Here is a 24,675-nt window from a genome sequence, read left to right on the forward strand (position 1 = left end):
GGCCTAATTGACTTTGACACGTCATTGTTCATGCGAGCTCTGAGGAGCCAGGGGGGACGTGAGAGGTCAGTAAAGGGCAGATAAGGGCAAATAACTTCAAAGTTATGGACATCCAGAGACATGGGACAATGCTTGAGATCTTCAACAAGAAGAGGGAAAAAGGGATGCCGTTAATGACCTTGTGAGGAGCGTGAACGAAGGGAGTTGTGGTTTCAAGATAAAAGAACACAAGCCAGTATTCAGTTTGTCCAGTTAACATCATTCCCACAACACCTCTGAAAGACACTCTCTGGGTTTCATTATCTTTTTTTCACACCAGCTCTCTAACTGTATCATAACCTTACTGTCATCATCATCATCATAATTCACAGGTTTTATCCATCACATTTCTTATCTCTCTTTATTTTCTTTATTTTACATTGCAGTTTATCCATGACATAATCAAATCTGTTATTTAGATGATAATGTGAACATAAATTACACACACACTCACATAAACACACACTGACAATTCAAGTAAAAAATATAACATATAGGCTACTGACTCATTTTCTATACTTTGCTACCGTTAACACTTTATTTAAGGTGTCCCCAAGCCACACCGTAATCGTAACCCTAACCATGTAGTAAGTACATGTAGTTAATTAATATTACTCAGTACTTAAATGTATAATTACAATGTAACAAGGACTCCTTAAAATAAAGTGTAACCTGAAATTGAAATTCAATTTAATGTTTTATAAAATATTTATTTGAATGTGAGTGTGTTGATGTAGACATTTTCGTTTACATTCCCTATGTGTATATTAAAACTGAAAATATAAAAAAGTTAAGAACATATTTAATTAATTATTCAATTAATTAAAATTCAATTAATATGTAATATTTAAAACATTCAGTACATTGATGTATTAGATACATAGAAGCAATACAAATTAAATAGTTAATGTTTATGCATATTAGATTCCTAATTTCATATAAAAATATGCAATCATATAAATTAATCATAATATACATATACATATATATATATATATATATATATATATATATATATATATATATATGTATATGTATACTTTTCAATATCAAAATCATTAAACAAAGTGCAAAATTACAGATATTTTTTATTTCAAATAATATATTATAAAATAGTAAATTGAAGTAAAAGTTAATATTAAATTAAATATTAAAACACTGCACCATTTCATAATGTATAAAATATTTTAATTATTCCGTTAAATTCACTATTAAGTATTACAAATATATATTGAAGCACTTCTATATTCTAAAAGAAATCTATATTACTAGCTATACTGATGTATTATACAGTAACGATATAAGTTAAAAGGTCAATGTTAATGCACATTATTTCATGCAATATCAAAATATGCAATCAAATAATATTAGGAAATGTGTTTATGATGTTATGTTAAGGAGCATCAGACGACATTTTAAAGCATAAAATTAATCTAAATATTAATTAGACGAGTGTAAATTAGAATGTCTTTAATAGGCACTTTTAGGTGTGAACATAACCTTTCTCCTTCTTCAGCTCTTAATATCTTGCACCTGTCCTCCATTATCTAATTACTTCCTCTCTGTATCATTCCTTCACTGCAGTGAGCCTCATCCTGACCATAAAGCCTGTCAGATTCCAGTGTTTAAGCATAACATTGTCTCATTGTTAAAGGCAGCAGAACTAATGAACAGCCTCGTACTAAACACTTGCATCAAACTGCAGTCCAATGAAAAAGCGGCCAGTCTTTGTGTATGTGTGTAAGAGCAGACATTTAGTAGACTTGGGACACAGCCAGGAGAACGAATGGCGGCTCATGCCAGAGAACAGACAGGCTACACAAATCAGGCACTGGCCCGGCTGAAGCAGCGTCTGCGTGGACAGCTGATTTAATTGAGGGTTGTTTAAGAAGACTGCTTGGCTAATTAGCTTTTTTCCGCCTCATTGCCCAAATCCCAGATCTGTGTGTATGTGTGTCAGTGTCTTGTTCTGTCTTTATCTTGTCCTTTCCACCTGTAAAATTTAAGAGCAACACTGTTTACTAACATCTAAAGACACACCAGGCCTGTTCATAGTGCATACATAACCTTTGAGATTCTGAATGCAAGAATAAATAAATAAATATTAATGAATGTTAATATTTATATAGACATATACTATATATCATGCCCTTTTAGTCTTAGGCTTCAGCTCAATTTAAATGTTAACTAATATATATATATATATATGTGTGTGTGTGTGTGTGTGTGTGTGTGTGTGTGTGTGTGTGTGTGTGTGCGTGTGTGTGCGTGTGTGTGTGTGTGTGTGTGTGTATGTGTGTGTGAGTGTGTTCTTCATCTCCCTCACTCTCTTTCAGAGCAGCATACCATTGTCTCCTTCTTCCTTACACATTCTGCACACAAACAGCCAGATACTTATAAATACACACGCACATGTTCGTGGTGAAAGCCCTCGTAAACAGTGTAGCTGAACAGGGTTTAATCCTATCGGACCACAGTGGTGATCAGATCAGCTACTGTAGATACTTCATCTCTGTCATCAACCCAGCACGCACACGCACGCACAAAATGAGATTACACAAGCTCGGCTCAAGAGAAGAGAATTCCTAATGCATCCTCGATCCTCAATGCATCTACTATCCTTCCTCAAAAAGCTCAAATGCTGCTGGTGTATTGCCAATACAAAATGCCACATCACTGAAACCCATGTGGTAAAATCCAAATTCATTTACATGTTTAAAGTAGAAGGTAAATATAACAAAAGCATGGACAGGTCACACTTCAACCTGCAAGTAAAAAAAAAAAGTAATAAATAATAAAACAGAATGTCATTAATAAATGTAATTAATAGGGCTGGTAATTGACTGTGTTAATTACATTAATTTATTAAGGTGAAAAATAATTAACACACTTGCCCTGCCCCAAACCTACGAGGGTCATCTGACATTTCTTACAGTTGACCGATGACAAATATGAGGCAAGGAAACAACTCACTGCATGATGGAGCCTAGAGAACGTTGTCAGAATTAGGGCTGTGCAATTAATCGCATTCGATTGTCCTGCACATCTCCGGTATAGCCGGTCCCGTGATTAGTATTAAATCAACATCATGACAATTGAATGTGCTTAATTGCACAGCCCTAGTCAGAATGTGCCTAAAATTCAAGATATGGGGCAAAAATGCCCTTGTTTGAGTTTTTGTCTCATTTTTATATAATTTAATCACACAAGCAATAGGCCAAGTGCAATATCACACAAATGCAAATGTGATGCTGATCTTATACAACAGTTCATTAAGAAGTTAATATTGTGTTATTTTAGACACAATGTTTGTGTGTTTTGTTCAATTTTGCAAAGGAAAATATAAAGACAAAGTAGAACTGATTGTCTCTGAGTAACATACAGCATTTAATTTCCTAATCCACATTTTGATCGAATTGGGTGAACCAGGCTCGTTGGATTTGAAGCAGCGCTGCACAGAGTGATCGGTGTATGACATCAAAGTACCTCTAGAGCGATTCAAAAGCATAATGAGACGTAAGGATCTGCTCTCTTTCATGTCACACACCGATCGGTCTGATGGTGATGATCCACCTCAAGTAGAACAAGTCTAATGATTCAATGGACAATTCATAAAGAACCATAAACCTCACTCCTGAATCAATCAGCCATTTGAAAAAAAATTTAATGAATAAATAAATGACTCAATCACTTAATCATAAAGACATTTACCACCACCTACTGTCAGTTTTAGTTCATTATTTAGATTGAAGAAATTATTTCATATTTCCACAGTAATAAAAAAAATTAAAATAAAATAAATTACTATTTGTACTTCACCCACCCAAAAATTAAAATTCTGTCATAATTTACCCACCCTCATGGCCCAAAAGAGTATGTGTAATAAATGTTATCAAACAAAATATTTCTTGCTGAAGCTACTTTTTGTAAAATCTGTTTGAAGCTTTAAATAAATTTAAATTATCTTTTGGGAGTAATTTGATTAATTAATTCCCAATTCATGTAGTTAATTAGATACAAAATTGTAATCACTTACCAGCCCTAGTAATTAATACATGTGAAAATAAATGTCAATAAATGCTACATTGTTAAAATGTTTTAAAATAATAATAATAATAAAATATTTTTTTATTACTTTTAATATTTTTAGAAATTCCTATCCTTGGTATTTTGCATCTTTCTTTTTTTTTGACAAATTTTTTCTTTCTAATTCAAATTACTTTACTGTCAATTAAACATATTCCCCCAAGTTCTTCTTACTATAATGCATCAGTTTTTTTTTTTTTATTAATTAAATTTATTCTCGATGATTCTCATTAGACTACTGTAAAACTGCATAATTTTTTAAGTTGGTGCAACAGAATACTTCCATAACACATAAATTCTTTAAAATGTAAAAATTAATCTTACATTACAGAATATGAAAACATGCTTAAATGTTATAATTCAATAAAATTGTATGGTCCTTAAACCAGGCATATTTTTTTTTTTAATAATTAGTTTGAAGTGAAATATGACCCAGACATATTCTTGATGAAGTGATCCATTCGATATTTAATATTTCTACAGAGCTACAATGGTGGCATATACTGATAAAATCAAGAGGTTGTTTAAACTCCTGACTTGTCCACCTTCAGGCCCCGATCAATAAAACAACTGCATCTCCTCCCATTTAACGAGCTGAGAGAAGCATCACAGCACAGATTGGGTGAATAAAACAAGTCAGCGATGAGTAGACAAATAGCTGGCAGGATGAGAGAAATGTAAGGAAAAGCCTGCCTCGTTGTTGACTTGTGTGTGTGTTTACGTGGTGGTACACCATTGAGAGTCAGCTCTATTGGTTTCATTAGTGCGGAGTGACCAGAGGCAACCAGTGATGCTCAGTACATACATCACCCAGTCAAAGCCTATAAGCGTTACTGCAGCCGATTGACCTGGACTCACTGAGAGCACTGAGTGAGCACATTTCACACCCACAAATGAATTACATTGTGTCGAAATGCTTTGTGAAGAATAATATGTGCTGTTATAAGCAGAAATTACATCTTAATCTTGTTTCATTACTCTGGAGTTATTTGGATCTTGAGCCTCTGCTATTGAAGCCATGGCAGGCTGTCACACATTATTAAAGATGCAGTCCTTGATCTAAAAAATATTAAAAAAGCATTCCTTAACTTATTTCACAAACCACTGATCATTTTACCAAGCATAATTCATGCATATAAGAGGAAATCTACCCACAGTTATACTTTTCAGTTTGAGCAGCTGACGACAATGCCACATTTAAAGGACATTTGGCTAAATCAGCCTTTCTTTCGCTCTTTCCTGATCTCTCCCTGCTATACATTGAGGGTCTAATTTTGAGTCTACCACCCACCGAGACTTCTCTGAATACAGATGCTCATGCATATTAATGAGCGAGGACAGCTGGCTTCTTGTCGTTGGTGATCCGATCACCACTGAAATGTGTGGTCTCCACCAACCATCCTCCAATTAAATGGATAGGGAATAGGGTTGGGTATCGTTTGAATTTGATCAATTCTGATTCCGATTCCAAATCTGCTCATCGGTTCCAAGTATTTTTGATTCCCAGTTTCGATTCCAGTGGGATTCAAAAATGATAACAAAAATTAATCTTGTCTCTTTTTGCAAACCATTTAGTCGCAGTTGAAAACCATTAACAAAAATTCAACAGACTACATAAAATGGACTATTTAAGAGCTGTTTGTCTGCAAAATAGAGCTGTATGAGTTTTTTTATTCATTACTTTCAAAGAGCCATTTTGATCGCGGCTCCCACAACATCAGAGTCTATGTCAGGACTATAAACTGTTGTCTTAATACTTACATTATTATTTAATATTTGGAACACAGAAATGTAGCCTGCTGTGTAGACTGTTTGTGAAGCTGTTTCAGACATAAAGTTTTACATGATGAGCACTACTCTCTCTGGATCAGCGGCTGCGCAAAAGTAGGTTTAAATATTCCGATGTGTTTTCATATTCTTTTAGTTTCTGGCACAGAATAAAAAATAAAAAGGTATTTAAAAAGTCAATATTGTATCTATCAATTCAGATTTTTTTTTCATATCATCAAATTTTGATCAATTCCCAAACAAACCACACATTTGCGTGACAGACCTCACCTCAAACTGTTTCACCACATCTTCGAAAGCTTTACTCTGTCTACAGCTCTCCTCCAACAGTGACATGCTTCGGTCATAGTCTGAGATGTAGGTTGCGAAGGATGACAACTCAGCCTGGCGCGTTAATATGACATCAACCACACTTGGACTGTCCTCCCTGAAGATGAATGAGAAACAACGGGAACTTTTCAGAGGGCATCCAAGGACACTCATGCTAGCATTATAATGGATTGTGCTGTAACATCATATGTACTGCTATGAAACAGATAAGAGTGTGTAATGTAATGTATTGTGGACAATGACACATCAGCTTGTTTATAGTAATATGTGGCTCAGTTGGGGAGATGCATTCAGTACAGTAGATGAGGAGTGCATGCATTAGCACCTTGTAAAGGATGCGCATGTTATATATAACATAAATAAGGATTTTTTATGGAATGACATGCTGTTAAATGTGTGCATAAGCATGTGTACATTTTGTATATTGATGTGCATTAGTGTAATGTGCTTCAGTATGTGTGTTCTCACCACTGTTTAATGCGGGTCTCCAGCTCACTGAGGATCTCATTGTGCAGGTGGTAGGCCTGAGGAAGAGTGCTCAAGATTTCGTCCAGCTTCCCGTTTTCTAACAGTGGTTCCTCATCATCTCCTGCTGCCTCCACTGCTGTCCTGAAATCCTGTAAGAAAGTGGACTGGCATGAGGAATCATTCAATTAATTATTCCTAAACAAAATTCAAAGGGGAATTAAAGGAAGAGTTCCCCCAAAAATGTAAATTTGCTAACAATTTACTTTTCCTCAGGCCACTCAAAATGGTTTAAAATGGTTTGTTTCTTCATCAGAAGAGATGAAAAGAAATTAACATTACATGACTTGCACACCAATGGATCCTCTGAAATGAATAGGTGCCGTCAAAATGAGAGTTCAAATAGCTGATAAAAACCATCCCAAATAATCATAATAATAACTATACCAGCTTCCTCGGGCTTCTGTGCGAATACATCAGATTATCTGTACTTGTCCTCTCCTGCCTGTGTATTAAACTCTGACCACATTCATCCCTCTGGATGAGCTTCCATGCAGACTTAAGCTACTGGATTGAACTAAAAGCAGCCTATGCACGAGCCTCAAGCTTTGACACAATCTTAGCCCACAATACCACCTGTCAGGGGAACATGTTATTAGTTTCTGCTGAATATATTTGTTTTGGCTGTAACAGACAGTTGAATTGAGTGGCCATGAGCTGGCCTGTTCGGGGACCACTAGCCTGATGGATCAGATCCAGAGAGGATTTACTTGACCTACTATATATACACGTCATGTCCCTTATGAATCGGGATAAAATCTGCTCTGAAATGTCTTCACAGGCAAAGCCGTCAGGGATTGTGTTACTGCTGTAAGAAATGTGATGACATAAAACAAAGTCAGACATATATGCACACATAGACCTCTAAGCGGTCGTGCTGGGAGGTGTTATGCTGGAATTCCTTTCTGAGCTTCACACATTAATCAATGTGTATCGATCACAGCCATGTCAGCATTTGTCAATTCTCTCATAAATAACTCAGAGCCGTTATACAGTCCTCCAAGGTAATATGAAACCTGTTTCCTCTGATAGCACCTCGATAGCTGAAACTCCCTGACAAATTTCCAAATGTTTTTTTACACTTGACTTCTTAAGTCTCTTTACACTTTTATTGCTTTCTTACAGTTAAGTTGCATAAACCACGACACAGGAATGAATCGGCTGGTGGGAGATACTTATATTCTTTTATCAGTTTATGCAACTGCATGCTTTCATTTGTCGCTCAAAACCAAAAAAATAAAATAAAAAGCTGCAAATTCCCAAAAATCACATGCCTAGCAATCTGCACTACAATTAAAATCATAACTTCACATTAGGGACAGGTTCTGGAAATTCTTTTTATTTTTGTGTTATTCAATAACAAACAATGGAACAATGGGCATATGTTCTGTCCTGTAGCATTCTGATGGAGCACTCTGTTCCTCTCAGAATACACAAAACAGAGAGAGCGACTGAGAGAAAGAAAGAGACAAAAAGATAAATAAAAAATGGAGAGAAAGAATGTCAAGCCAAGCAACCCAGGAAAATATTTTTATTCAGATTTTTCCTAAACTTTATCTTAATGATTTCCAATACTGTAAATGCTGTTCTTTTGAACTTTTTAGGAAAAGTTTCCATTTGATCTGAATTTAATTTCACTGAGAGTAAATTTTTATTCAAAAAACAAAATGCAGTGACAATATTTGCGCTATTTTGCTTTGTTTCTTCAACCTCTTCATCTCTAGGACCAAACAGTACTGTCAAGTACCAAGTGCCTTTAAGAAATGCTTATGCTAAACATAAAAACTGCAAATCCCCAAGCAACAGTAGGGAAGGAAACACCCTCAAAGTCACTGTTGACAGCAGCTGAACACTGATTTTAATGATGTCATAGTGGACAGAAAATCAAGGTGACTCAGATCCTCCAGCTCATTATCATTCAGCACAGCACAGCACAGTGATTAATGATATCTTTATCTTTTCCACATACCCACTAATTGTTAAATGCAGTATAAATATTTATAGCACATCAATATCAAACTAAACCTTCTCTCAAACGAAAGCTTTTCATGAAATACTACTGCATACTCGCTGTGATGTGCCTATTCATTTGGCTCCATTCATGACCCCTCCTGTTATGCTGCTCAATGCAAATTTACAGCATTATGTATGAATAAGGGGAACTATAATTACAGTTCTACTATAATACAAGAGAGCATATGCATACAAGACACACAGGCATGTATATGATTAGCATTCTTTAGTCGGTAATAGGACAGCGATTCTATTGACTATGGCTTATTTTATTCAAATGAGGCAATTAAAACGGTGAATATGAAGTATAGTAATTTACATGAGGTGCACCATATGAAGAACTAAAGTTCCCACTGGATTGTGTTAAATTGCTCCTTCAGCCCCGCCTCAACTTGATAACTGGGATGCATATTGTATTAATCATGAAAACAAAAGTGCTAAATTTAGTTATGAGGTTACAGTCTAGAGGACGATGTTTAAAACAATAGGTTATAGTTTTTTTTCTGGCTAATCTCATCACTCACATGGACCTTGCAAGCCATGCACACACATACACATAACACACACACACACACGCGCAGCCCTGGGGAACCAGGTACGAAGACACTTTGGCTGTCAGAGTAGAAGAGCTAATGAAAACAAATGATAACTTAAACTGGACACACTACATGACAAAGCAATATTAAGTACAGTGTAAAAAGCCAATGCATTCAGATACACAGTGAAACTCTCCTTCTACCAGGCATTCATTGAAGTCTTCACTACACTGAGATATAATGAGTGAGTGCAACTAATGTCTAAATGTATAAAACATATATATACACACACATACAGGTGTGTGCACTTTGGATGGGTTAAATGCAGAACACGAATTATGAGTATGGGTCACCATACTTGGCTGTATGTCACTTTCACACTTCACACTTTCACACAAATCACTTTGAGGACTTAACTTGTAATATGTCTTGTCTTAAACTGATAGACTCTCTCTCAAAAACAGAGGGAATTAGAGTCACTTCACACACCTTGACAAGTTGTTCAGGCATGTTTTTATGTCTACCAGTGATGAGACTCATGAGAAGATTCCCAAACAAAAGCCTGGTGCGTAGGTATTGCGTCACTCACAGGCAGACTTTTTCAAGACAAGGTTGTCAAGGCCAGGAAGTCTCAGTTACTGAAACAACACTGATAAAGGTTTGTAAACCCCCACCTAAGTGTGTCTCTCAAGGTATGTGTAAAATTACGTGTATAAAGGTGCAGTGAATATTTGTACATTTGCAATTGGCTGCAAAGACAGAAGACACAGGTAGTGACAGCAGCAGTAAAAGACTAATTTAGGAGCCTTTTTACAGGACCTTTGCATTTCTCATGAAATCAAATCTAGCTGTTTTACACAAGTTATGTCATTTAAAATGCATTCATTCATTCATGAGTGTTACCCATGCAAAATTCACTGGAATTCTGATAGGGTAGGGTTTCATGGTGTTGCTATCTGGTTGCTTATGTATTTTAGATGGTTGCTAGAGTATTGCTTTGTCGCTAAAGTGTTCTTGTCCGCTTGCTTAAATAAGTAACAGCATACCTCTTCTTAACAACATGCATGACTTGAGGGACCATTCATGTCTAGAGCACTCCAAGTTTGAGCAATGGTAATAATGGAGCTTGCCTTAACAATCAAAACTAAAACTAATAAACATAATTTCACTGGTCGCAGTGTAAGTCAGTATAATCAAGGGCAAAACAGATGAGCCACATACTGATTGGCTGAGGACTGTTTTAATGCCTGTCTGAGATGTATACATTGGTAGAATTGAGTGAGATGAGCTTATGGATTCAGTGGCTTTAATCTGCTAGTAACTACCTCACAGAAGCATTAAGCCACAGAGGTCTTGGATACCAATACAATACAAGCACGTCTACACATTGCTAAACATAAACTTCTGTAATAAAGCCAGAGTGATTGTCAGTGTGGGAAAATTGACTAGCCATCATATTGCATAGATTTGTGCAAACCTACAAAAATGCTTAATTTATACTACTGTTTGGAGTCGGTAAGATGTTTAAATGTTTTCTCACAGAGGCTGCAATTATTTGATCACAAAAAAACTAAAATTGTAATATTGTGAAATATTATCATAATTGACTCCAGTCTTCTGTGCCACATGATTCATAAGAAATCATTCAAATATGCTGATTTTGTACTCAATAAACATTTCTTAATATTATCAATGATTAAAATGGTTGTCTTACTTAAAGGTGGGGTATGTATTATTTTAAAAACGCTTTAGAAAACGAACTTGTAGCCAATCGTCAGTAAGAGGTGTGTCTACTCATGATGTGAATGAGAGAATGCTTAGGATGGACATTGGCCGAGCCGAACGATGGCAGAAAGATATGGCGGATAAAAATACAAAAGAGGAAAACGTCAGCGGAACAAAAAAAGGCTTACGATAAGCATTCAAATACTGGAGGGAACTCAAGTAGCGGGGAGGCCTGCGATTGGACACCGAGATTTGAAATATCAACATTGGCTACCAGAAATCACTTACCCCACCTTTAATATTTTTCTTTACTCCATTTAAAATTATTTTCTCTAAGAGCCACTTTTGATCAATTTAATGCATCCATACTAAATGAAAATATTACTATCAATCAATATGAATAAGAAAAATCTCAAATGATAATACATGCAAAAATGTCACCTATAAACATTATGTATTAAAAAAAAAAGATTTTCATACCTCCTGAAGAATCTTCAAAGCCTTCACGTGTCTGTGGATTATTAAAAAAAGATGACATTTACTGTTAGTAGAAAAATAAAAACAAATAGACTTAGAACAAAAACAGCTGTTCAGTTCTGTCAAGCAGATATATTCCTGATCATCTAAGTGATGCCAACATATATACAGTTGATTAATGAAGCCAGTTGATACATAACAAATACATTTGAAGGGCTTATGGGGAAAAAGCAGGCTTGATTGGATAGTGGATCACATTTAATAAATCTTCACACTTAATAACTCATTGAGCCGCTGCTGAAATGCGGTATCTTTAAGCAGACAGTCCAGTAATAGGCTGTCAGTTTGAATATCAGAGGAGCTGTCGATTGAATAAGACTAGACAGTGATAAAGATGTGGACAGGGTCTGGATAAAGAAGATCCCTGAAGGACATCACATGAAAAACAACTGGACTGTATTTGGAATGTGCTTAAATCCAGACAGAGACAAAGACTCACTCTCTTTCTGAGTCCACCAGGTCTTTGGCAACATAGTAGGCTCTGGATCGGCCATCAATCTGAATGTGACAGAAAATAAAGAGATGAGAGATAAGAGAAGTCATGAGAGATAAATGAAGAAACCTAGTGTTTAAAGAGTTCAAGTATACACAGTTCATTCACAGAGCATGGTAAAAAGAAATATATATATATATATTCCTAGACACATATGGAGACAGAGTGAGAGAGGAATGGATGTTCTGATCTAATTTCTCATACAATCCTGTCAAAAGAAGACTGATTATTTCATTAAAGCACAACATAAATGAGAAAGCTTTCCTGGAACGTGCCGCTTTGAGCACAGATGCATTATGGATGAGACGCTGTGTTCATGGCAAGCACAAATCCACCATTGATTTGCAAGCTAATCACAGCTGTCTGAACACGAGTGTTACTACTGAATGGACATATTTAGGAGAACATGACTGCATGACTGGGACTTCACTGCTAGCACTGATGTATTACGTATCCATGTTTAGATTTTAATAAAGTCTTTCATATCTGTGCTAGGGTCACTTTTATGCACATATAAAAATCCATAATAAAGCTGGCTTGTTTCCAGCTTGTTGTTATGCTGGAATCAGGCTGGGATAGGTTACTCCCAGATATTCTTTTCTTTTTAAAGACGAAGAAAACAAGGAAGTAGGCGTCACAAGGCCGGGCCTGGCTGATATTACAGTGGCAGAGGGAAGGGGTGGGGTCTGCCTCTCACGACAGCGCTAAACTGACTGCCAGGAGACGTATGAACCTGGATCTCACAAAAATTGCACACACAGGGAATTTCAGTTTAACAGGGAGGGTCCTTGTTTTTATCTACTTTAGCATGCAAAAATGTGATTACTTGGGTAACAGTAGAGGTAAAGGTTAGAAAAGGTACTACAGTAAAAGTGTATACATAGTCATAAATTGTAAGATTATAAAGACATTATTACTGTGTTATAACAGAGTGGTTTATAATATTGCGTTTTTGATATCAGGGACCCACAAAAAATTTTGTGCTTACCAAGGCTGCATTTATATTACAAATTTGAAAACAAATAATTATATTTTAATATATTTTAAAATATTATTTATTCCTGTGATGCAAAGCTGAATTTTCAGCAGCCATGGCTCTAGTCGTCACATAATCATTCAGGAATCATTGTAATATGCTGATTTTATTCTCAAAAATTGTATTCTTAAACAGTTAATCTGCTTAATCTTTTTCACGATTATTTGAATAATAGAAATTTTAAAATAACAGCATTTATTTAAAATAACATCTTTTATAACATTATTTATGCAATGCTTATTTTTTTTCAATAATTATTTTATTGACCCCAAACCTTTGAACCTTGATTTTTGTGTATGTAACACTATAGACTAGCAAGCTCTGACATCAGAATATTTGCAAGAGCTGACCTGTCGGTCATGACAGTGGTCTCCAGAACCGTCCTCTTCCTCAGATGTGTGTCCATGGTCTTCTTCATTGGACACAGTGGCAGACACAGAACAAACAGGGAATGGCTCAGTGTAGGCACTGTGAATAGATGAAACATGAAAGAGAGTTAAATGTACTATGATCACTATGGGTAAGGTACTGTAAGCTTTCACACAACACTTAACCTAGGATTTAGCATTTTGCATTATGGAAATTTTACACTTTTAATTTGAAAGGGACCATGTTTGGACCATTTTTATATGTTGGTTAATAAGTCTCTTCTTTAGAGATCATGCACATCATTCATTCACAGAAACTTTGATGAGCTATGTATAGTTTTCAGCCTTTATCCTAGGCTAAAAATCCTAAATATAATGTGTAGATTTATTTTTAATCCCTACTGATACAATGTCCACCACCATAGCTGTGACTAACAGACCCCAGTAGAGAAACTAAACAGTTATCAGAACACTGCATGTGGCAAACATCACAAATCAGCCAGACTCTCCATATCAAAAACAACGGAACAAACCCTCTCAAAGCACAATGTTTTATAGTAGAGGGCACTTTGGTGTCTAGCCGAGCAGAAATTACCCTTTGCCAAGGAGAAACAAATTCCCCCTCTTCATTTAAACAAGACCTGGTGAGAACAATTCATTTTTTTTTTTCCTGCTCCTCCTTACAGTAGTAACACGGATGGCTGGGGCCAGATTGCGAGGACATTTACGGTTGGGCATGAAGGGCTGGCTTGGTTATCCTGTGGTGAGCACTTAAAAAAAAAAAGATAGCCCTGAGGATATGCAAATGTGCACATGAAGCTGCTTATATACTGTGGAGGATACATTCAACTGCACATTTAAGGGAGTGTGTTTGTGCTTACACTTATCTACAGGCATTAGCAACTCTTCTGTCTTTTGCATTAGTGGTGTCAAAAAATTGTTAAACAGAATAAAACTTCAAAATGATTAAAGTTAGTGTGTTTGCATATTGTCAATGTACAAAAGGTTTAGAGGTGCCCAGCTGGGTGTCATACTACTCAAGGACAATGTACGCTGCACATACACAATGTCTGCAGCTGGAAGTGGAAATTGCTCATCATTGCTCATAGCCAGCTGAACTGGGCGAGCAAAGGTGACAGTTCGTTTAGAGGCCCCAGGTGAAGCATGTAGGAGCCTTCTGGCAGGACGTCACTACAATCTTCAGCGATTTCACCAGCTGAGGACTCCATTTTCAGTGAAATTGGAATGATGGTTAGCATAAGACGAAACAAGTTTCTTCTTTCATCTGAAACAACTTTCAAATAAATTCAAACTGAAACTACCCATATGTAACTCCCCAGGATCAAACAAAGATGTGCTATTTTTTATGAACACATCTGGAGTGTCACAACACAACAATAAAATAATACAACAAAATAATCTAATAAATAAAAATAGTCCAGTAAAACAAATGAATCAATATGAATATATACATGAGTATGTAATAAAATACTAATTTAACAAACAAAAAAGGAAATTTCAGAAAATCAATCCTACTGTACATAATCTCTCCATCTGCCAAAAGTGACAATTTACACAATGCTCCTGACACTTCAACATTACCATTTATGAGAAGCAATTATGGAGCAAAGTACTTCTCTAAGCTGTTTGCTTTAAGGTACCCATGAGCTAAATTTACTACAGAAAATTACTGAGAGAGTGCAATGATTTCCTATAACAGACCTATATGTCCTACTGCCTGAAGCTTCCCCGAGGCTTGTTATATGTAATTCAATTGATTTAAACTCTTGATAATAAAATATACATTAGAAACCCCAGCCTTTCTCTGTCTGAATCTGTGTAATAGTGCTATTATAGAAGATAAGCATCGCTGAGATGACTCCATTACCAGACTTCATTTAACAAAACGTATTTGAATGCAGATGAGGAGAGAGTGAAGAAGAGCATGTGTGAACCGAGAGATGCATATTCTTATTTGGTTTTAGTTTGCTGGGGCTAAGATTCCGAACAGATCAAAAAGGGTCTAATTTCATTTCTAAATGGGTTTTTTGTTTATCTAGTTATTATTTCAGAATCATTTAAGTTATCTTTAATGCCAGATATTGCTTTAAAAATGGTTATATTTAGTTCAGACGATCAGCCTTCTGACAAATGTGTACATATTTACATTGTAAATTACATTGTAAATATTATTTTAGTCAAACACTGGCCCCTGCTTTTACTGTAATATTAGAAAAGAGATGGAGAAAGCTGGGAACGATGACAACAACATCTTTGTGGTAGCCTTGCTTTCCTGACTGCCACACCTCGCCTTGTTGTTTGGGTCGCAGGGGAGTCTGGGAGATCGGTATTGCCTGTCTCCACCCCATCCCACTGACCCTGTCCCCTCGCCCTTGTCCTGCATTTCCTGTAAACAGCGGCATGGAGGCTCATTGGCTGGGTGCGTCCCCTCTTGGGATAACCTGGCAATGACCTGAAAGCCCTGGGCACCAGGCCCAATTGGGACCAGACCAGACCAGGCCAGATCCACACCCTGCTTTGTGAGCATCAAAATGCAGAAGGCACTATGAATGTATATGAAAATATATTCTTATTTTCAAAGTTATCTGGAAGTATATCTCAAACTCTTTTCCTCTTTTCCTCTTTTTTATGTTTGATTCTATGTTTGCTGTAATTTTCCTATTCTATAAATATTGCATAATAATAATATTATAAGTGCCATGAAAATGAAGAGCCAAAGTAATATATAATATAATATAATATAATATTATATTATATTATATTATATTATATTAGAATAGAATAGAATAGAATAGAAAATTCTGATTATTTAATTCTATATGAGGGCCAAAGACATTTTAATCCGCATGTACAGAAATTTTACAAAAGTTATTTTACATACATAGAAAGCACATTAAATGCAAGTTTCAAATTAATAAAAATAATTTAGAATAAAAATAGAAAAAAATTCAACTGTGAGTGAAATAATGTTCCACTGTCATTTATGTAAAAATGTAAACAACATATTTATTCAGACCTGTGAATATTGAAATATAAATAAAATAATTTACCATACAAAATTTAAAATCTTGCTGCCAAATGGCCAAAATGGTATAGTAGCAAAGTTTGAGTAATAGGTTAAGTAGTTAGTAGTATTTGGGTTAAACTAATTAGTTTTTTAATATAATATAAACTGATTGTTGTGGAACATATGCCTGACAAGACACTTAATTACATTTACATTGTAAATCGTTGTAAAAACATATAATTTTGTGCAGAAAAACTATTTACTTAAACAGGACAGTTTTAATTTATTGAACAACAATTCAGTGGCTGCTGCTATATCTGTTGTATGTTTGATGTAATTTTCCTTTTCTATAACTATTGCATAATATTAATATTATAAGTGCCATGAAAACGAAGAGCCAAAGTAATAATATAAAATAATATAATATAAAAAAGCTTCATTACACTTATTGTACTTTTTGTCTTTGACCCATAAATGATTTTTAAAATAATGATTATTCAGAATCTAAATAGACAAATATTTCATAATAAAGGGGGTTTCATAGTCAATATTAAACACACTAGTGATATTTATAACTACAACACTATTGTGCTGAAGGACTTTTACATCTTTCCTCAATCATTCTCTCACACTACCCAATGTCTTTTAGGATCAACAATGAGTAGAAGACATTCTTCTGATTGGCTTAGGCATGAAAAAATATTATTTTTTATGCATCTGCAATCAATCACCAAGAGTTTACTGTCATTGTGTCTCCATCCACCAAAGAGGCAATGTCAATTTTTCTCTGCAAGCATTCAAAATATGACAAAAACAGACAGAACATCAAGCAGTGACGGAGGATTCTCTTGGGACACAGAGCGGCTAATGGTGCAGACACATAGACCCATTTGCAAACATGCAATGCTGTTAGATTGCACAGCAACACAATGAGTCAATAATGTCACCAGAAAAAGGTCTCTGGCTCCAGTATCATCCTCTGAATAATGGAGAATGTTTAAAGTTTTAAAGTTTAAAGACTATGGCCCAGGGTAACTTCCAAATGTTTCCATGGGGAAAAAATCACATGAACCTATATCAAGCTATTACTTTATTTAACTTAACATTAAACTAAACATTAACTTAGCATTAAAGCATGATATCTGTACTATCAGATGAGCTTTACGAATTTACATTTATAATGCTTAATATATGCATAATCTATACAATTTAAATCTAAAGAAAGTGAATATTTAATGTCAAGTTACATGTATTTGGATTTTTGTTTTTTTTACAGTGTCAATAAAAAAATCGTTTTTTTTCCCATTCGGAACAAAATTTTGAAAAATAGCTTTTTATGCATAATGAGCAATAAACTGTGGAAATTTCCCTTGTGTTTGTCTGAAAATCGGATTAAAAGCTACCCAGAGGCCACTTGAAAAAGTCAGGGTCTTTGACTACACTGGAGGTAATCGAGCAGAGGTTTCTAATGGTTACTATAGGGTGGCAAATTGAGAGTAGAGAGGGTCATACAGTCAAAAGAAGGTCAGAAAGTCATCTGTCTTTAAACCTCTGTAAATCTCCCAAAAGCCCAATAAAAGAAACACACATGGGGAATTTGGTTTAATAACACTACATGCTACCAAAATGCTCACCCAGAGGACAGAAAGCTTTCCCTGGTTTTCTCATCTATTCCCCTCCACTCACCTGCATCAGGCTGTGAGAGCATTGCAATAAAGGAGAAAAATAGCCCTAACATTTAATCCACTTTCTTACCATACTATTTGTATCATTGAACAATTGCATCGTATCCTTTCTCACACAGATAGGGTACTCCAACAAATGTACCATCAAATCCTGCAAATGAGAATATCAGATAAGCTACCCTGCAAGCATAGTCCATCTTTCCAACCCATAAATCTCGACGCCACAGGCTGCTCCACTACTACATGTGCAACAAGGCACCGAAGTGTTAAGTCAGCTTGCATAATTATACACTACTTCAGACAACAGCTAGTAGCTTTCCAGCCATGTTGATCTTGCATTAGCTTTGTTTGCTACAATTTTTGATTGGAAAAACAACTGGGCCATAATGTGTCTAAAATGTTAAGTTGTTTATTATTATTATTATTGTTGTTGTTATTAAGCAACATCACTTTCACAATCATGGTGGACAAAATCTTGTTGTAGCCTGTATACTGTATCTATAGCTCTCCAATATTTCATGATATATTCTAGAATATCTGAAATACTTGAAGTCTTGTTTACTCAGCCAGGAAGATTACAGAAAGTATTCTGAGATAGAGAGAGTCACAAGCTGAGCTATCAGAGTGACCAAACACTTGCCTAACTTCCTGTTAACATTGTTTTGGCCAGCACTTCCTCCAGACTTGTGTGATGGTATTGCCATTGTGTTGAGAGGAAGGATTTTCAGCATTCAAAATATAACTCTCTAGACAATCTTATGCTAGAGTTCAACGACTTACGCAGAAATACGTCTTCCTAATAAAGTTTGTTTCAGATCCCTTTTTTATCCTTTTTACGATTACCAATGTGAAAAAAGTTCATTTTAAGTACATAGTTGTATAAAATACCTTTCAGGGTCTTGCTCTTGAGTGGTGGGCTTGTTTTCTATTCCTGCAAAGCTATTCATGTCCACATAGCCATCGTTCTCATTGGCAGGTGCTGATGTCCGATTGTGGTCATCGAAGAACTCTGTAATAGTGACTGCCCGAGTGGGTCGTCCATGTGGAATCTGTATATTCTCATAGTCTGAGTTCATTGCAGGAATATTTTCATAATCAGAAGTATCTGCACTTGGGAAGGAGATGGAGCGTGGTTTAGTGAGGGGAAGGGGCATGAAGGGGGGCCGAGAGCGGTCCTCAAAAGACTCCACTCTGGCTATACCCCTGTTGCTATAACTCTTGGGTGCACCTTGCCTTCTTTGCCTCTCTTTGTAAAGCAGAAAAGTGGTAGGTATTTCTGAATTACGTTGTGGCTTTCCCACATGAGACTGAAGCTGCGGGGAGCCACTTGTACTCCTTCGATCAAGCTCGAGCACTCGAATCGGCCCATGGTGGCTAGATTCAGATGATGACCTGGAGGAGCGGACACTGCCATCTCCACGTGCTTTGCTTTCTGATTTTTTCTTAAATTTTAAAGCCAAGAAACGTTTAAATGAAGACTTCTTCTTTTGGGGGTTGTCAGGAGATTCGTGTTGGATTAGAAGTGATGGGGAGCTTTTGGTTACAGGCCTCTTAGTTATGTAAGCTAACTCAAAGGGTGGTGGGATATCAACTAGAGATGTAGGTGTTGACACACCACTGGAGGACTGGTGACTTCTTTGAGAGAAGCTTCCAGAGGAAGTAATCACACAGGGCAAAGAAAGTGTGTCATCTTTTTTTTGCAATCTGCATTCCTCTCTTGGAGATTTCTCACCCTCAAAGTGCCCTGAAAACGGCAAATCTCTGCCCTCAACAGAAAGCGAACGAGGAGAAAGAAGAAAGCGCCTTGGCTTCAATGAGGGAATTACACAGTTTGCCTCTGTTTCATCTGAAAGCTTGGGATGTGGAACTCCATTCTGGTCCAAGGCCACAGTGTAGTAGTCGTGAGACTGGTACTCAGTGCCCGTCTCCTCAGGCACAGTCTCAGGAACATATCCAGGTACTTTCCCAGAGAGCGAGCGAGATCTCGTCACAACGCTCTTCCTGTCCAGTGAGATAAAATTCTCGCCCTCCGAGTCGAAGCCAGCCTCCTCGTAAATGTGTTCATCACTTTCTGTGTCCGAGTCCTCATAGAAAGGCACAATATGACAGTCCAGCTCTTCGATGTCCTCTTCAAATGCTTCTGTGGTGTGGGCAAAAACCACACGGTTTGTAAGTTCTGGAGTTCTGCCTACATCCAAGTCAGCAGGAACAGTAATGTTGCAAAGTCTGAGACGTGGCTGGCAGCTGTTCCTCTGACTCAAATCAGCTTGTGCCCTTCTGGCCGATCGTTCTCTTATACTTTTGCACTTGGTTTTTCTCTCCATGTTTACTGGCTCATCTTCATCCCCTATCTCGACGTAATCTTCAGACGACACACACTCCACCTGCTGATCGTCACCATCATTGTCTTTGATGTCAGCATAGTCATCCACTTCTTCATTTTTTTCCATCTCTTGACCCTCAGAAGCAGGTTGAGAATCACAGTTTTCTAATTTCTCCTGTTCCTCCTCTAACTCTGCCACATCGTCCGATGATACATAGTAAGGCTCTTGGTTTGACGTTCCCTCTGTTGCAATCTCAGAGTCTACTGGTTTCTCATTGCTGGACTCATCATCAGTGCATCTTGCTTCTGGATCAGAGGTACACGTCAAATCACTTGGCACAACCTCTATGACAGAGTAGGGCTCAAATGCATCCTCTGTCTCTGCAAACCTGAAACGTCCAGATGGGTCTTTGGTAGCACGTTCAGCCTGCCAAGTACTGTTGTCATCCAGTGTTCCAATGACATCATAAGGGTATTCCTCACATAGTGAGGGTTGACTGCAGTTTGTAGATTTTGAAGAAAGTCCAGTCTCATCTTGTTGTGGTGCCTCATGAACACATTTTGCACCTGTTTTATTGTCCTCTTCATGTTGATCATTGGCACAATAAAAACCGTCTGATGATGGGTCATCAATCTCCTCATACAGACTTTGAGATTCTACTGCAGGCTGATCTTTAATGAGTGTCTCATGCTCAGAAAATGCACAGGTGTCTTCAAGTACATTATAAGCTTCTTCTCCATTCTCAGCTGGTTTGGTATCATGAGTGTTTTTGCTGTGGTCCTCATTTGCTGAATCAAGACTTTCATCAACCACTTCCAATAGATCTGAAGAGGCTGAATGCATTATTTCAGTGGCTTGATGAACTTTACCATCATCCTCTCCCACTGTTTTATCCTCTGCCATTTGTAATCCTTCCTCTATTTCCTTATAGCAACTTGTGTCATGGTTAGTATCATAATTTACAGTAAACTCTTTGTCAGATAAGTCCACGTCATCATCCGTACAGTTTTCTCTGGATGCATCTGCTTCATCCTGTATGACTTCTGATTCATTATCTTGGTTCAGCTCCAGTCTATCAGAGGATGTCAAGTACCCATTGCCCACAATGCTCTGGCTCACCTCAGAGGCTTGCCTTGGTTTGGGTGCCACAGGAGGTTTAGGACCTCGGGTGGAGGGACAAGGCTTTGACATCAGGGTGGAACACTCAGTTATAGTCAAATGGTTTTGTCTTTGATTGATAAGTTTGGAATTGCTTCTAAAAATCTGCAAACAGAAAGAGAGACAAAAAGTACAGTTATTGAACTGGATATCCTTGACCTTGCAATAGAAATAAGTGAAATAAGTGACTAACAGTATGCCATTATAAAATCAGCTGATCCTTTAAAGTAGCATACTGATTGGTCTACATTGATCATTTAACTGATGAACTGCAACCTCTGAACTTATAACATAATTAAGTGATTATATGCCCACTCCATTCACACCAAACAGATTTCCACATTTATATATATATATAAACAATGAAAATAAATAATAACAACCAATTAGATCCCATCCATTGATTTCCAAGTGCATCTTCTCAAAAAGGGTTAACCTGAAGGTCGTTTTTGGTGAAACACACCCTTTTTCTTAACAAAACTCATTTACCCCTTGTCTTTTCCTGTTATTTGCTACCTGCCTTGACGCACGTCCTATTAAACTCACCATGCACTTGGTGCTCACCCTGCTAAGATGTTTGCTGACATGACTTATTAACTATTCCAGCAGACTCTCCTGGAAGGACTGCGGACAGGAATTGCAAAGGGGAAGGATATTAACAGTGCACCATGTCTTCTCCATGAACCCCCTCCCCGTTTTTTCTACAAGAGCGCAGTTTTGCACAACACAAATACACTTCCTTCTCTTCAGACTTCCTATGATTCACTCTCCAGTGATAAATCCCACCCAGACAAAACCCCCCAGACTGGAGGCTAATTTTTTTTTTCTTTTGCTGAAAAGGTCGTTTCAGTGCGTTTAAAGAACAATAAAAAGAGAAACATCAACATCCCAACTAAGGTCCCCTTGGCAAAATAACAGGATATGAATTATGCAACAAGAATTCACTTAAAACAAGTGGCTAAACACAATGGGAGGAATAAAGGCAGAAACAAACTTCACTGTGCAAAGCCATCAGTAGCTACATAATCTCAGATACGGGCTGTAAAGTGCTTTGCTAATTTAGTCCTACCAGCTGAAAGCAAACAGGACAAATGAAATGAACATAAATGAAGAGCCTAGCTATATATATATATATATATATATATATATATATATATATATATATATATATATATATATATATATATATATATATATATACACACACATATATAAAGAGTTTAGATGCAAAAGCCTATAAGTGCTGTTTGAATTTTTCTTCTAAAATGAGCATTTTCATCAGACTCCTATATTTTTGTTCAGATATTTCACTTTAATTGCATAGAAAATGACCTCTACATTGCCATTAGAGTAAAATTACTGAACCTAAACATACGAGCCTAAAAAAAATCTCATTAGAGCCTTTGCATCTGAATATATATATATATATATATATATATATATATATATATATATATATATATATATATATATATATATATATATATATATTCTTATGTCAGTTACTTCTTAATTCCATATACTTTTTTACAGTAACGTATAATGTATGCATTTATAAAATACCCCGCAAAACTGTGGACAGATCTTGCTGCTGACTATCCTTAAGTTTCACATTCTAAAAAGTCACATAATTTAACTATACTGAAAAGTTTACACAGGACTATTTTTTTTTCATACCGGCGTTCATTGTCGGATGTCATCCACCATGGCATCTGAAATATTTCCACATTATTCCTTGATATTCCGCCAAAGCAACAGTATGACCAGTAATATCCAGAGGTGAACTTATTCCAGTGGCATTTGTCATAAAGCATGAGAGGTAAACAGTGAACACTTCATCACTTATTCGACGGAGTGCTTCCAAAAAATATCAAATGTTGCAGCAGGTCTTTTCTGGACCGCGCGCTTCCCGCCTGAAGGAATGAGAGAGATGCGCTCGCGCTCCGGTCTGAGCGTGGAGACTGAAGGTGTTTTCCGCGCGCTTCCTGAGGAGGTACAGCGAGTCTCCCTCACGGGAATACAAGGATCGATGACCGAAACCTCAGAGAAAAACATCTAAAGCCAATAACCATCAGTGGCGTACAGCACTTTCACAAACAGCTGCTCTTTTGCTGTCACGAGACGGTATGTTTCAGTGTCCCTAATAGAGGATAGGCTATTTTAAACAATGTCTTGCTCTCACAGAAAAAAATACAATACAGTATAATAAAAAAAATTACTCGAAATTTCTAATCAAGGTGGGTTTGGATCACCACATTGTCATTTGATTTAGATTTACAGCATATAAAGGTGGCTTGAATCAGAATATTTAACATTACGTTAACTGTGCCCTGCTTTATTGTAGCTATAAAAATACTACGTAAAAACATAAAAATGCAGTAATTTTGTTGGTAGCCTATCAAAGATTTGGGCAAACAAATGTTCCTTAAAACAGGTTCTAAAACAGTTTACTCTAAATGCTTTTGGCCAGGCTTCCTTTTTTGCTCATCTGTTGCCTGATTGGAGGAAAGCAGCTCTTTAAAACCCTCTTTTCATAACAGGAAACTGCTATCCCTCTTTCCTGCACAACAGGCAATGCTTCCTTAGCAACAAATGAACAAAGGTGCTGCTGTTAACTCTACTGGGGAATTACTGCATTCAAGAATTAGACTATATTTTTCCTAATGGACCTACTGTACAGACTGATAGGAGACCACTAGTTCAATGAGTATTTTTAGACAAAAAGAGTTCTTATAAATAATCCAAACAGGGAACACCCAGAGGTAGCACCAAATAGGCTATTTGAGGTCCCACAAGTGATAGTCCTGACTCAGTTGGTGCCCCATCAAAGATAATACATTAATAAAAAAAAAAAAAAAAAAAAAAAAAAAAATTTATATATATATATATTCTAGACTTTTCATCTGGCATGCAAGGTTACTGGGATTAAATCCTTATTTAACATATAATAATTCTGTTTTTTATAATAATTTTAATACACCAACCAAATTTCAACTGACCTTGA

The 24,675-nt window shown here is 36.5% G+C and overlaps 1 protein-coding gene across 2 annotated transcripts in view; it reads right to left on the minus strand.

Moving 5' to 3' along the window:
* The window catches only part of LOC113086679 (FYVE, RhoGEF and PH domain-containing protein 5-like), a 36,900-nt gene extending 12,752 nt beyond the window's left edge, over positions 1 to 24,148 (minus strand). For both annotated transcript variants that reach the window (XM_026255478.1, XM_026255477.1), the window contains exons 1-7: positions 23,349 to 24,148; positions 19,078 to 21,776; positions 13,459 to 13,576; positions 12,019 to 12,077; positions 11,523 to 11,553; positions 6,712 to 6,860; positions 6,184 to 6,340 (exon numbers count right to left, since the gene is read on the minus strand). In XM_026255478.1, coding sequence (XP_026111263.1) covers positions 6,184 to 6,340; positions 6,712 to 6,860; positions 11,523 to 11,553; positions 12,019 to 12,077; positions 13,459 to 13,576; positions 19,078 to 21,704 — 3,141 coding nt within the window. In that variant the 5' untranslated portion in view covers positions 21,705 to 21,776; positions 23,349 to 24,148. The remainder of the gene's footprint in view (positions 1 to 6,183; positions 6,341 to 6,711; positions 6,861 to 11,522; positions 11,554 to 12,018; positions 12,078 to 13,458; positions 13,577 to 19,077; positions 21,777 to 23,348) is intronic.
* Positions 24,149 to 24,675: the final 527 nt, after the last annotated feature.

The sequence above is a fragment of the Carassius auratus genome, unplaced genomic scaffold, assembly GCF_003368295.1.
Source record: "Carassius auratus strain Wakin unplaced genomic scaffold, ASM336829v1 scaf_tig00043813, whole genome shotgun sequence".
NCBI lineage: Eukaryota > Metazoa > Chordata > Actinopteri > Cypriniformes > Cyprinidae > Carassius > Carassius auratus.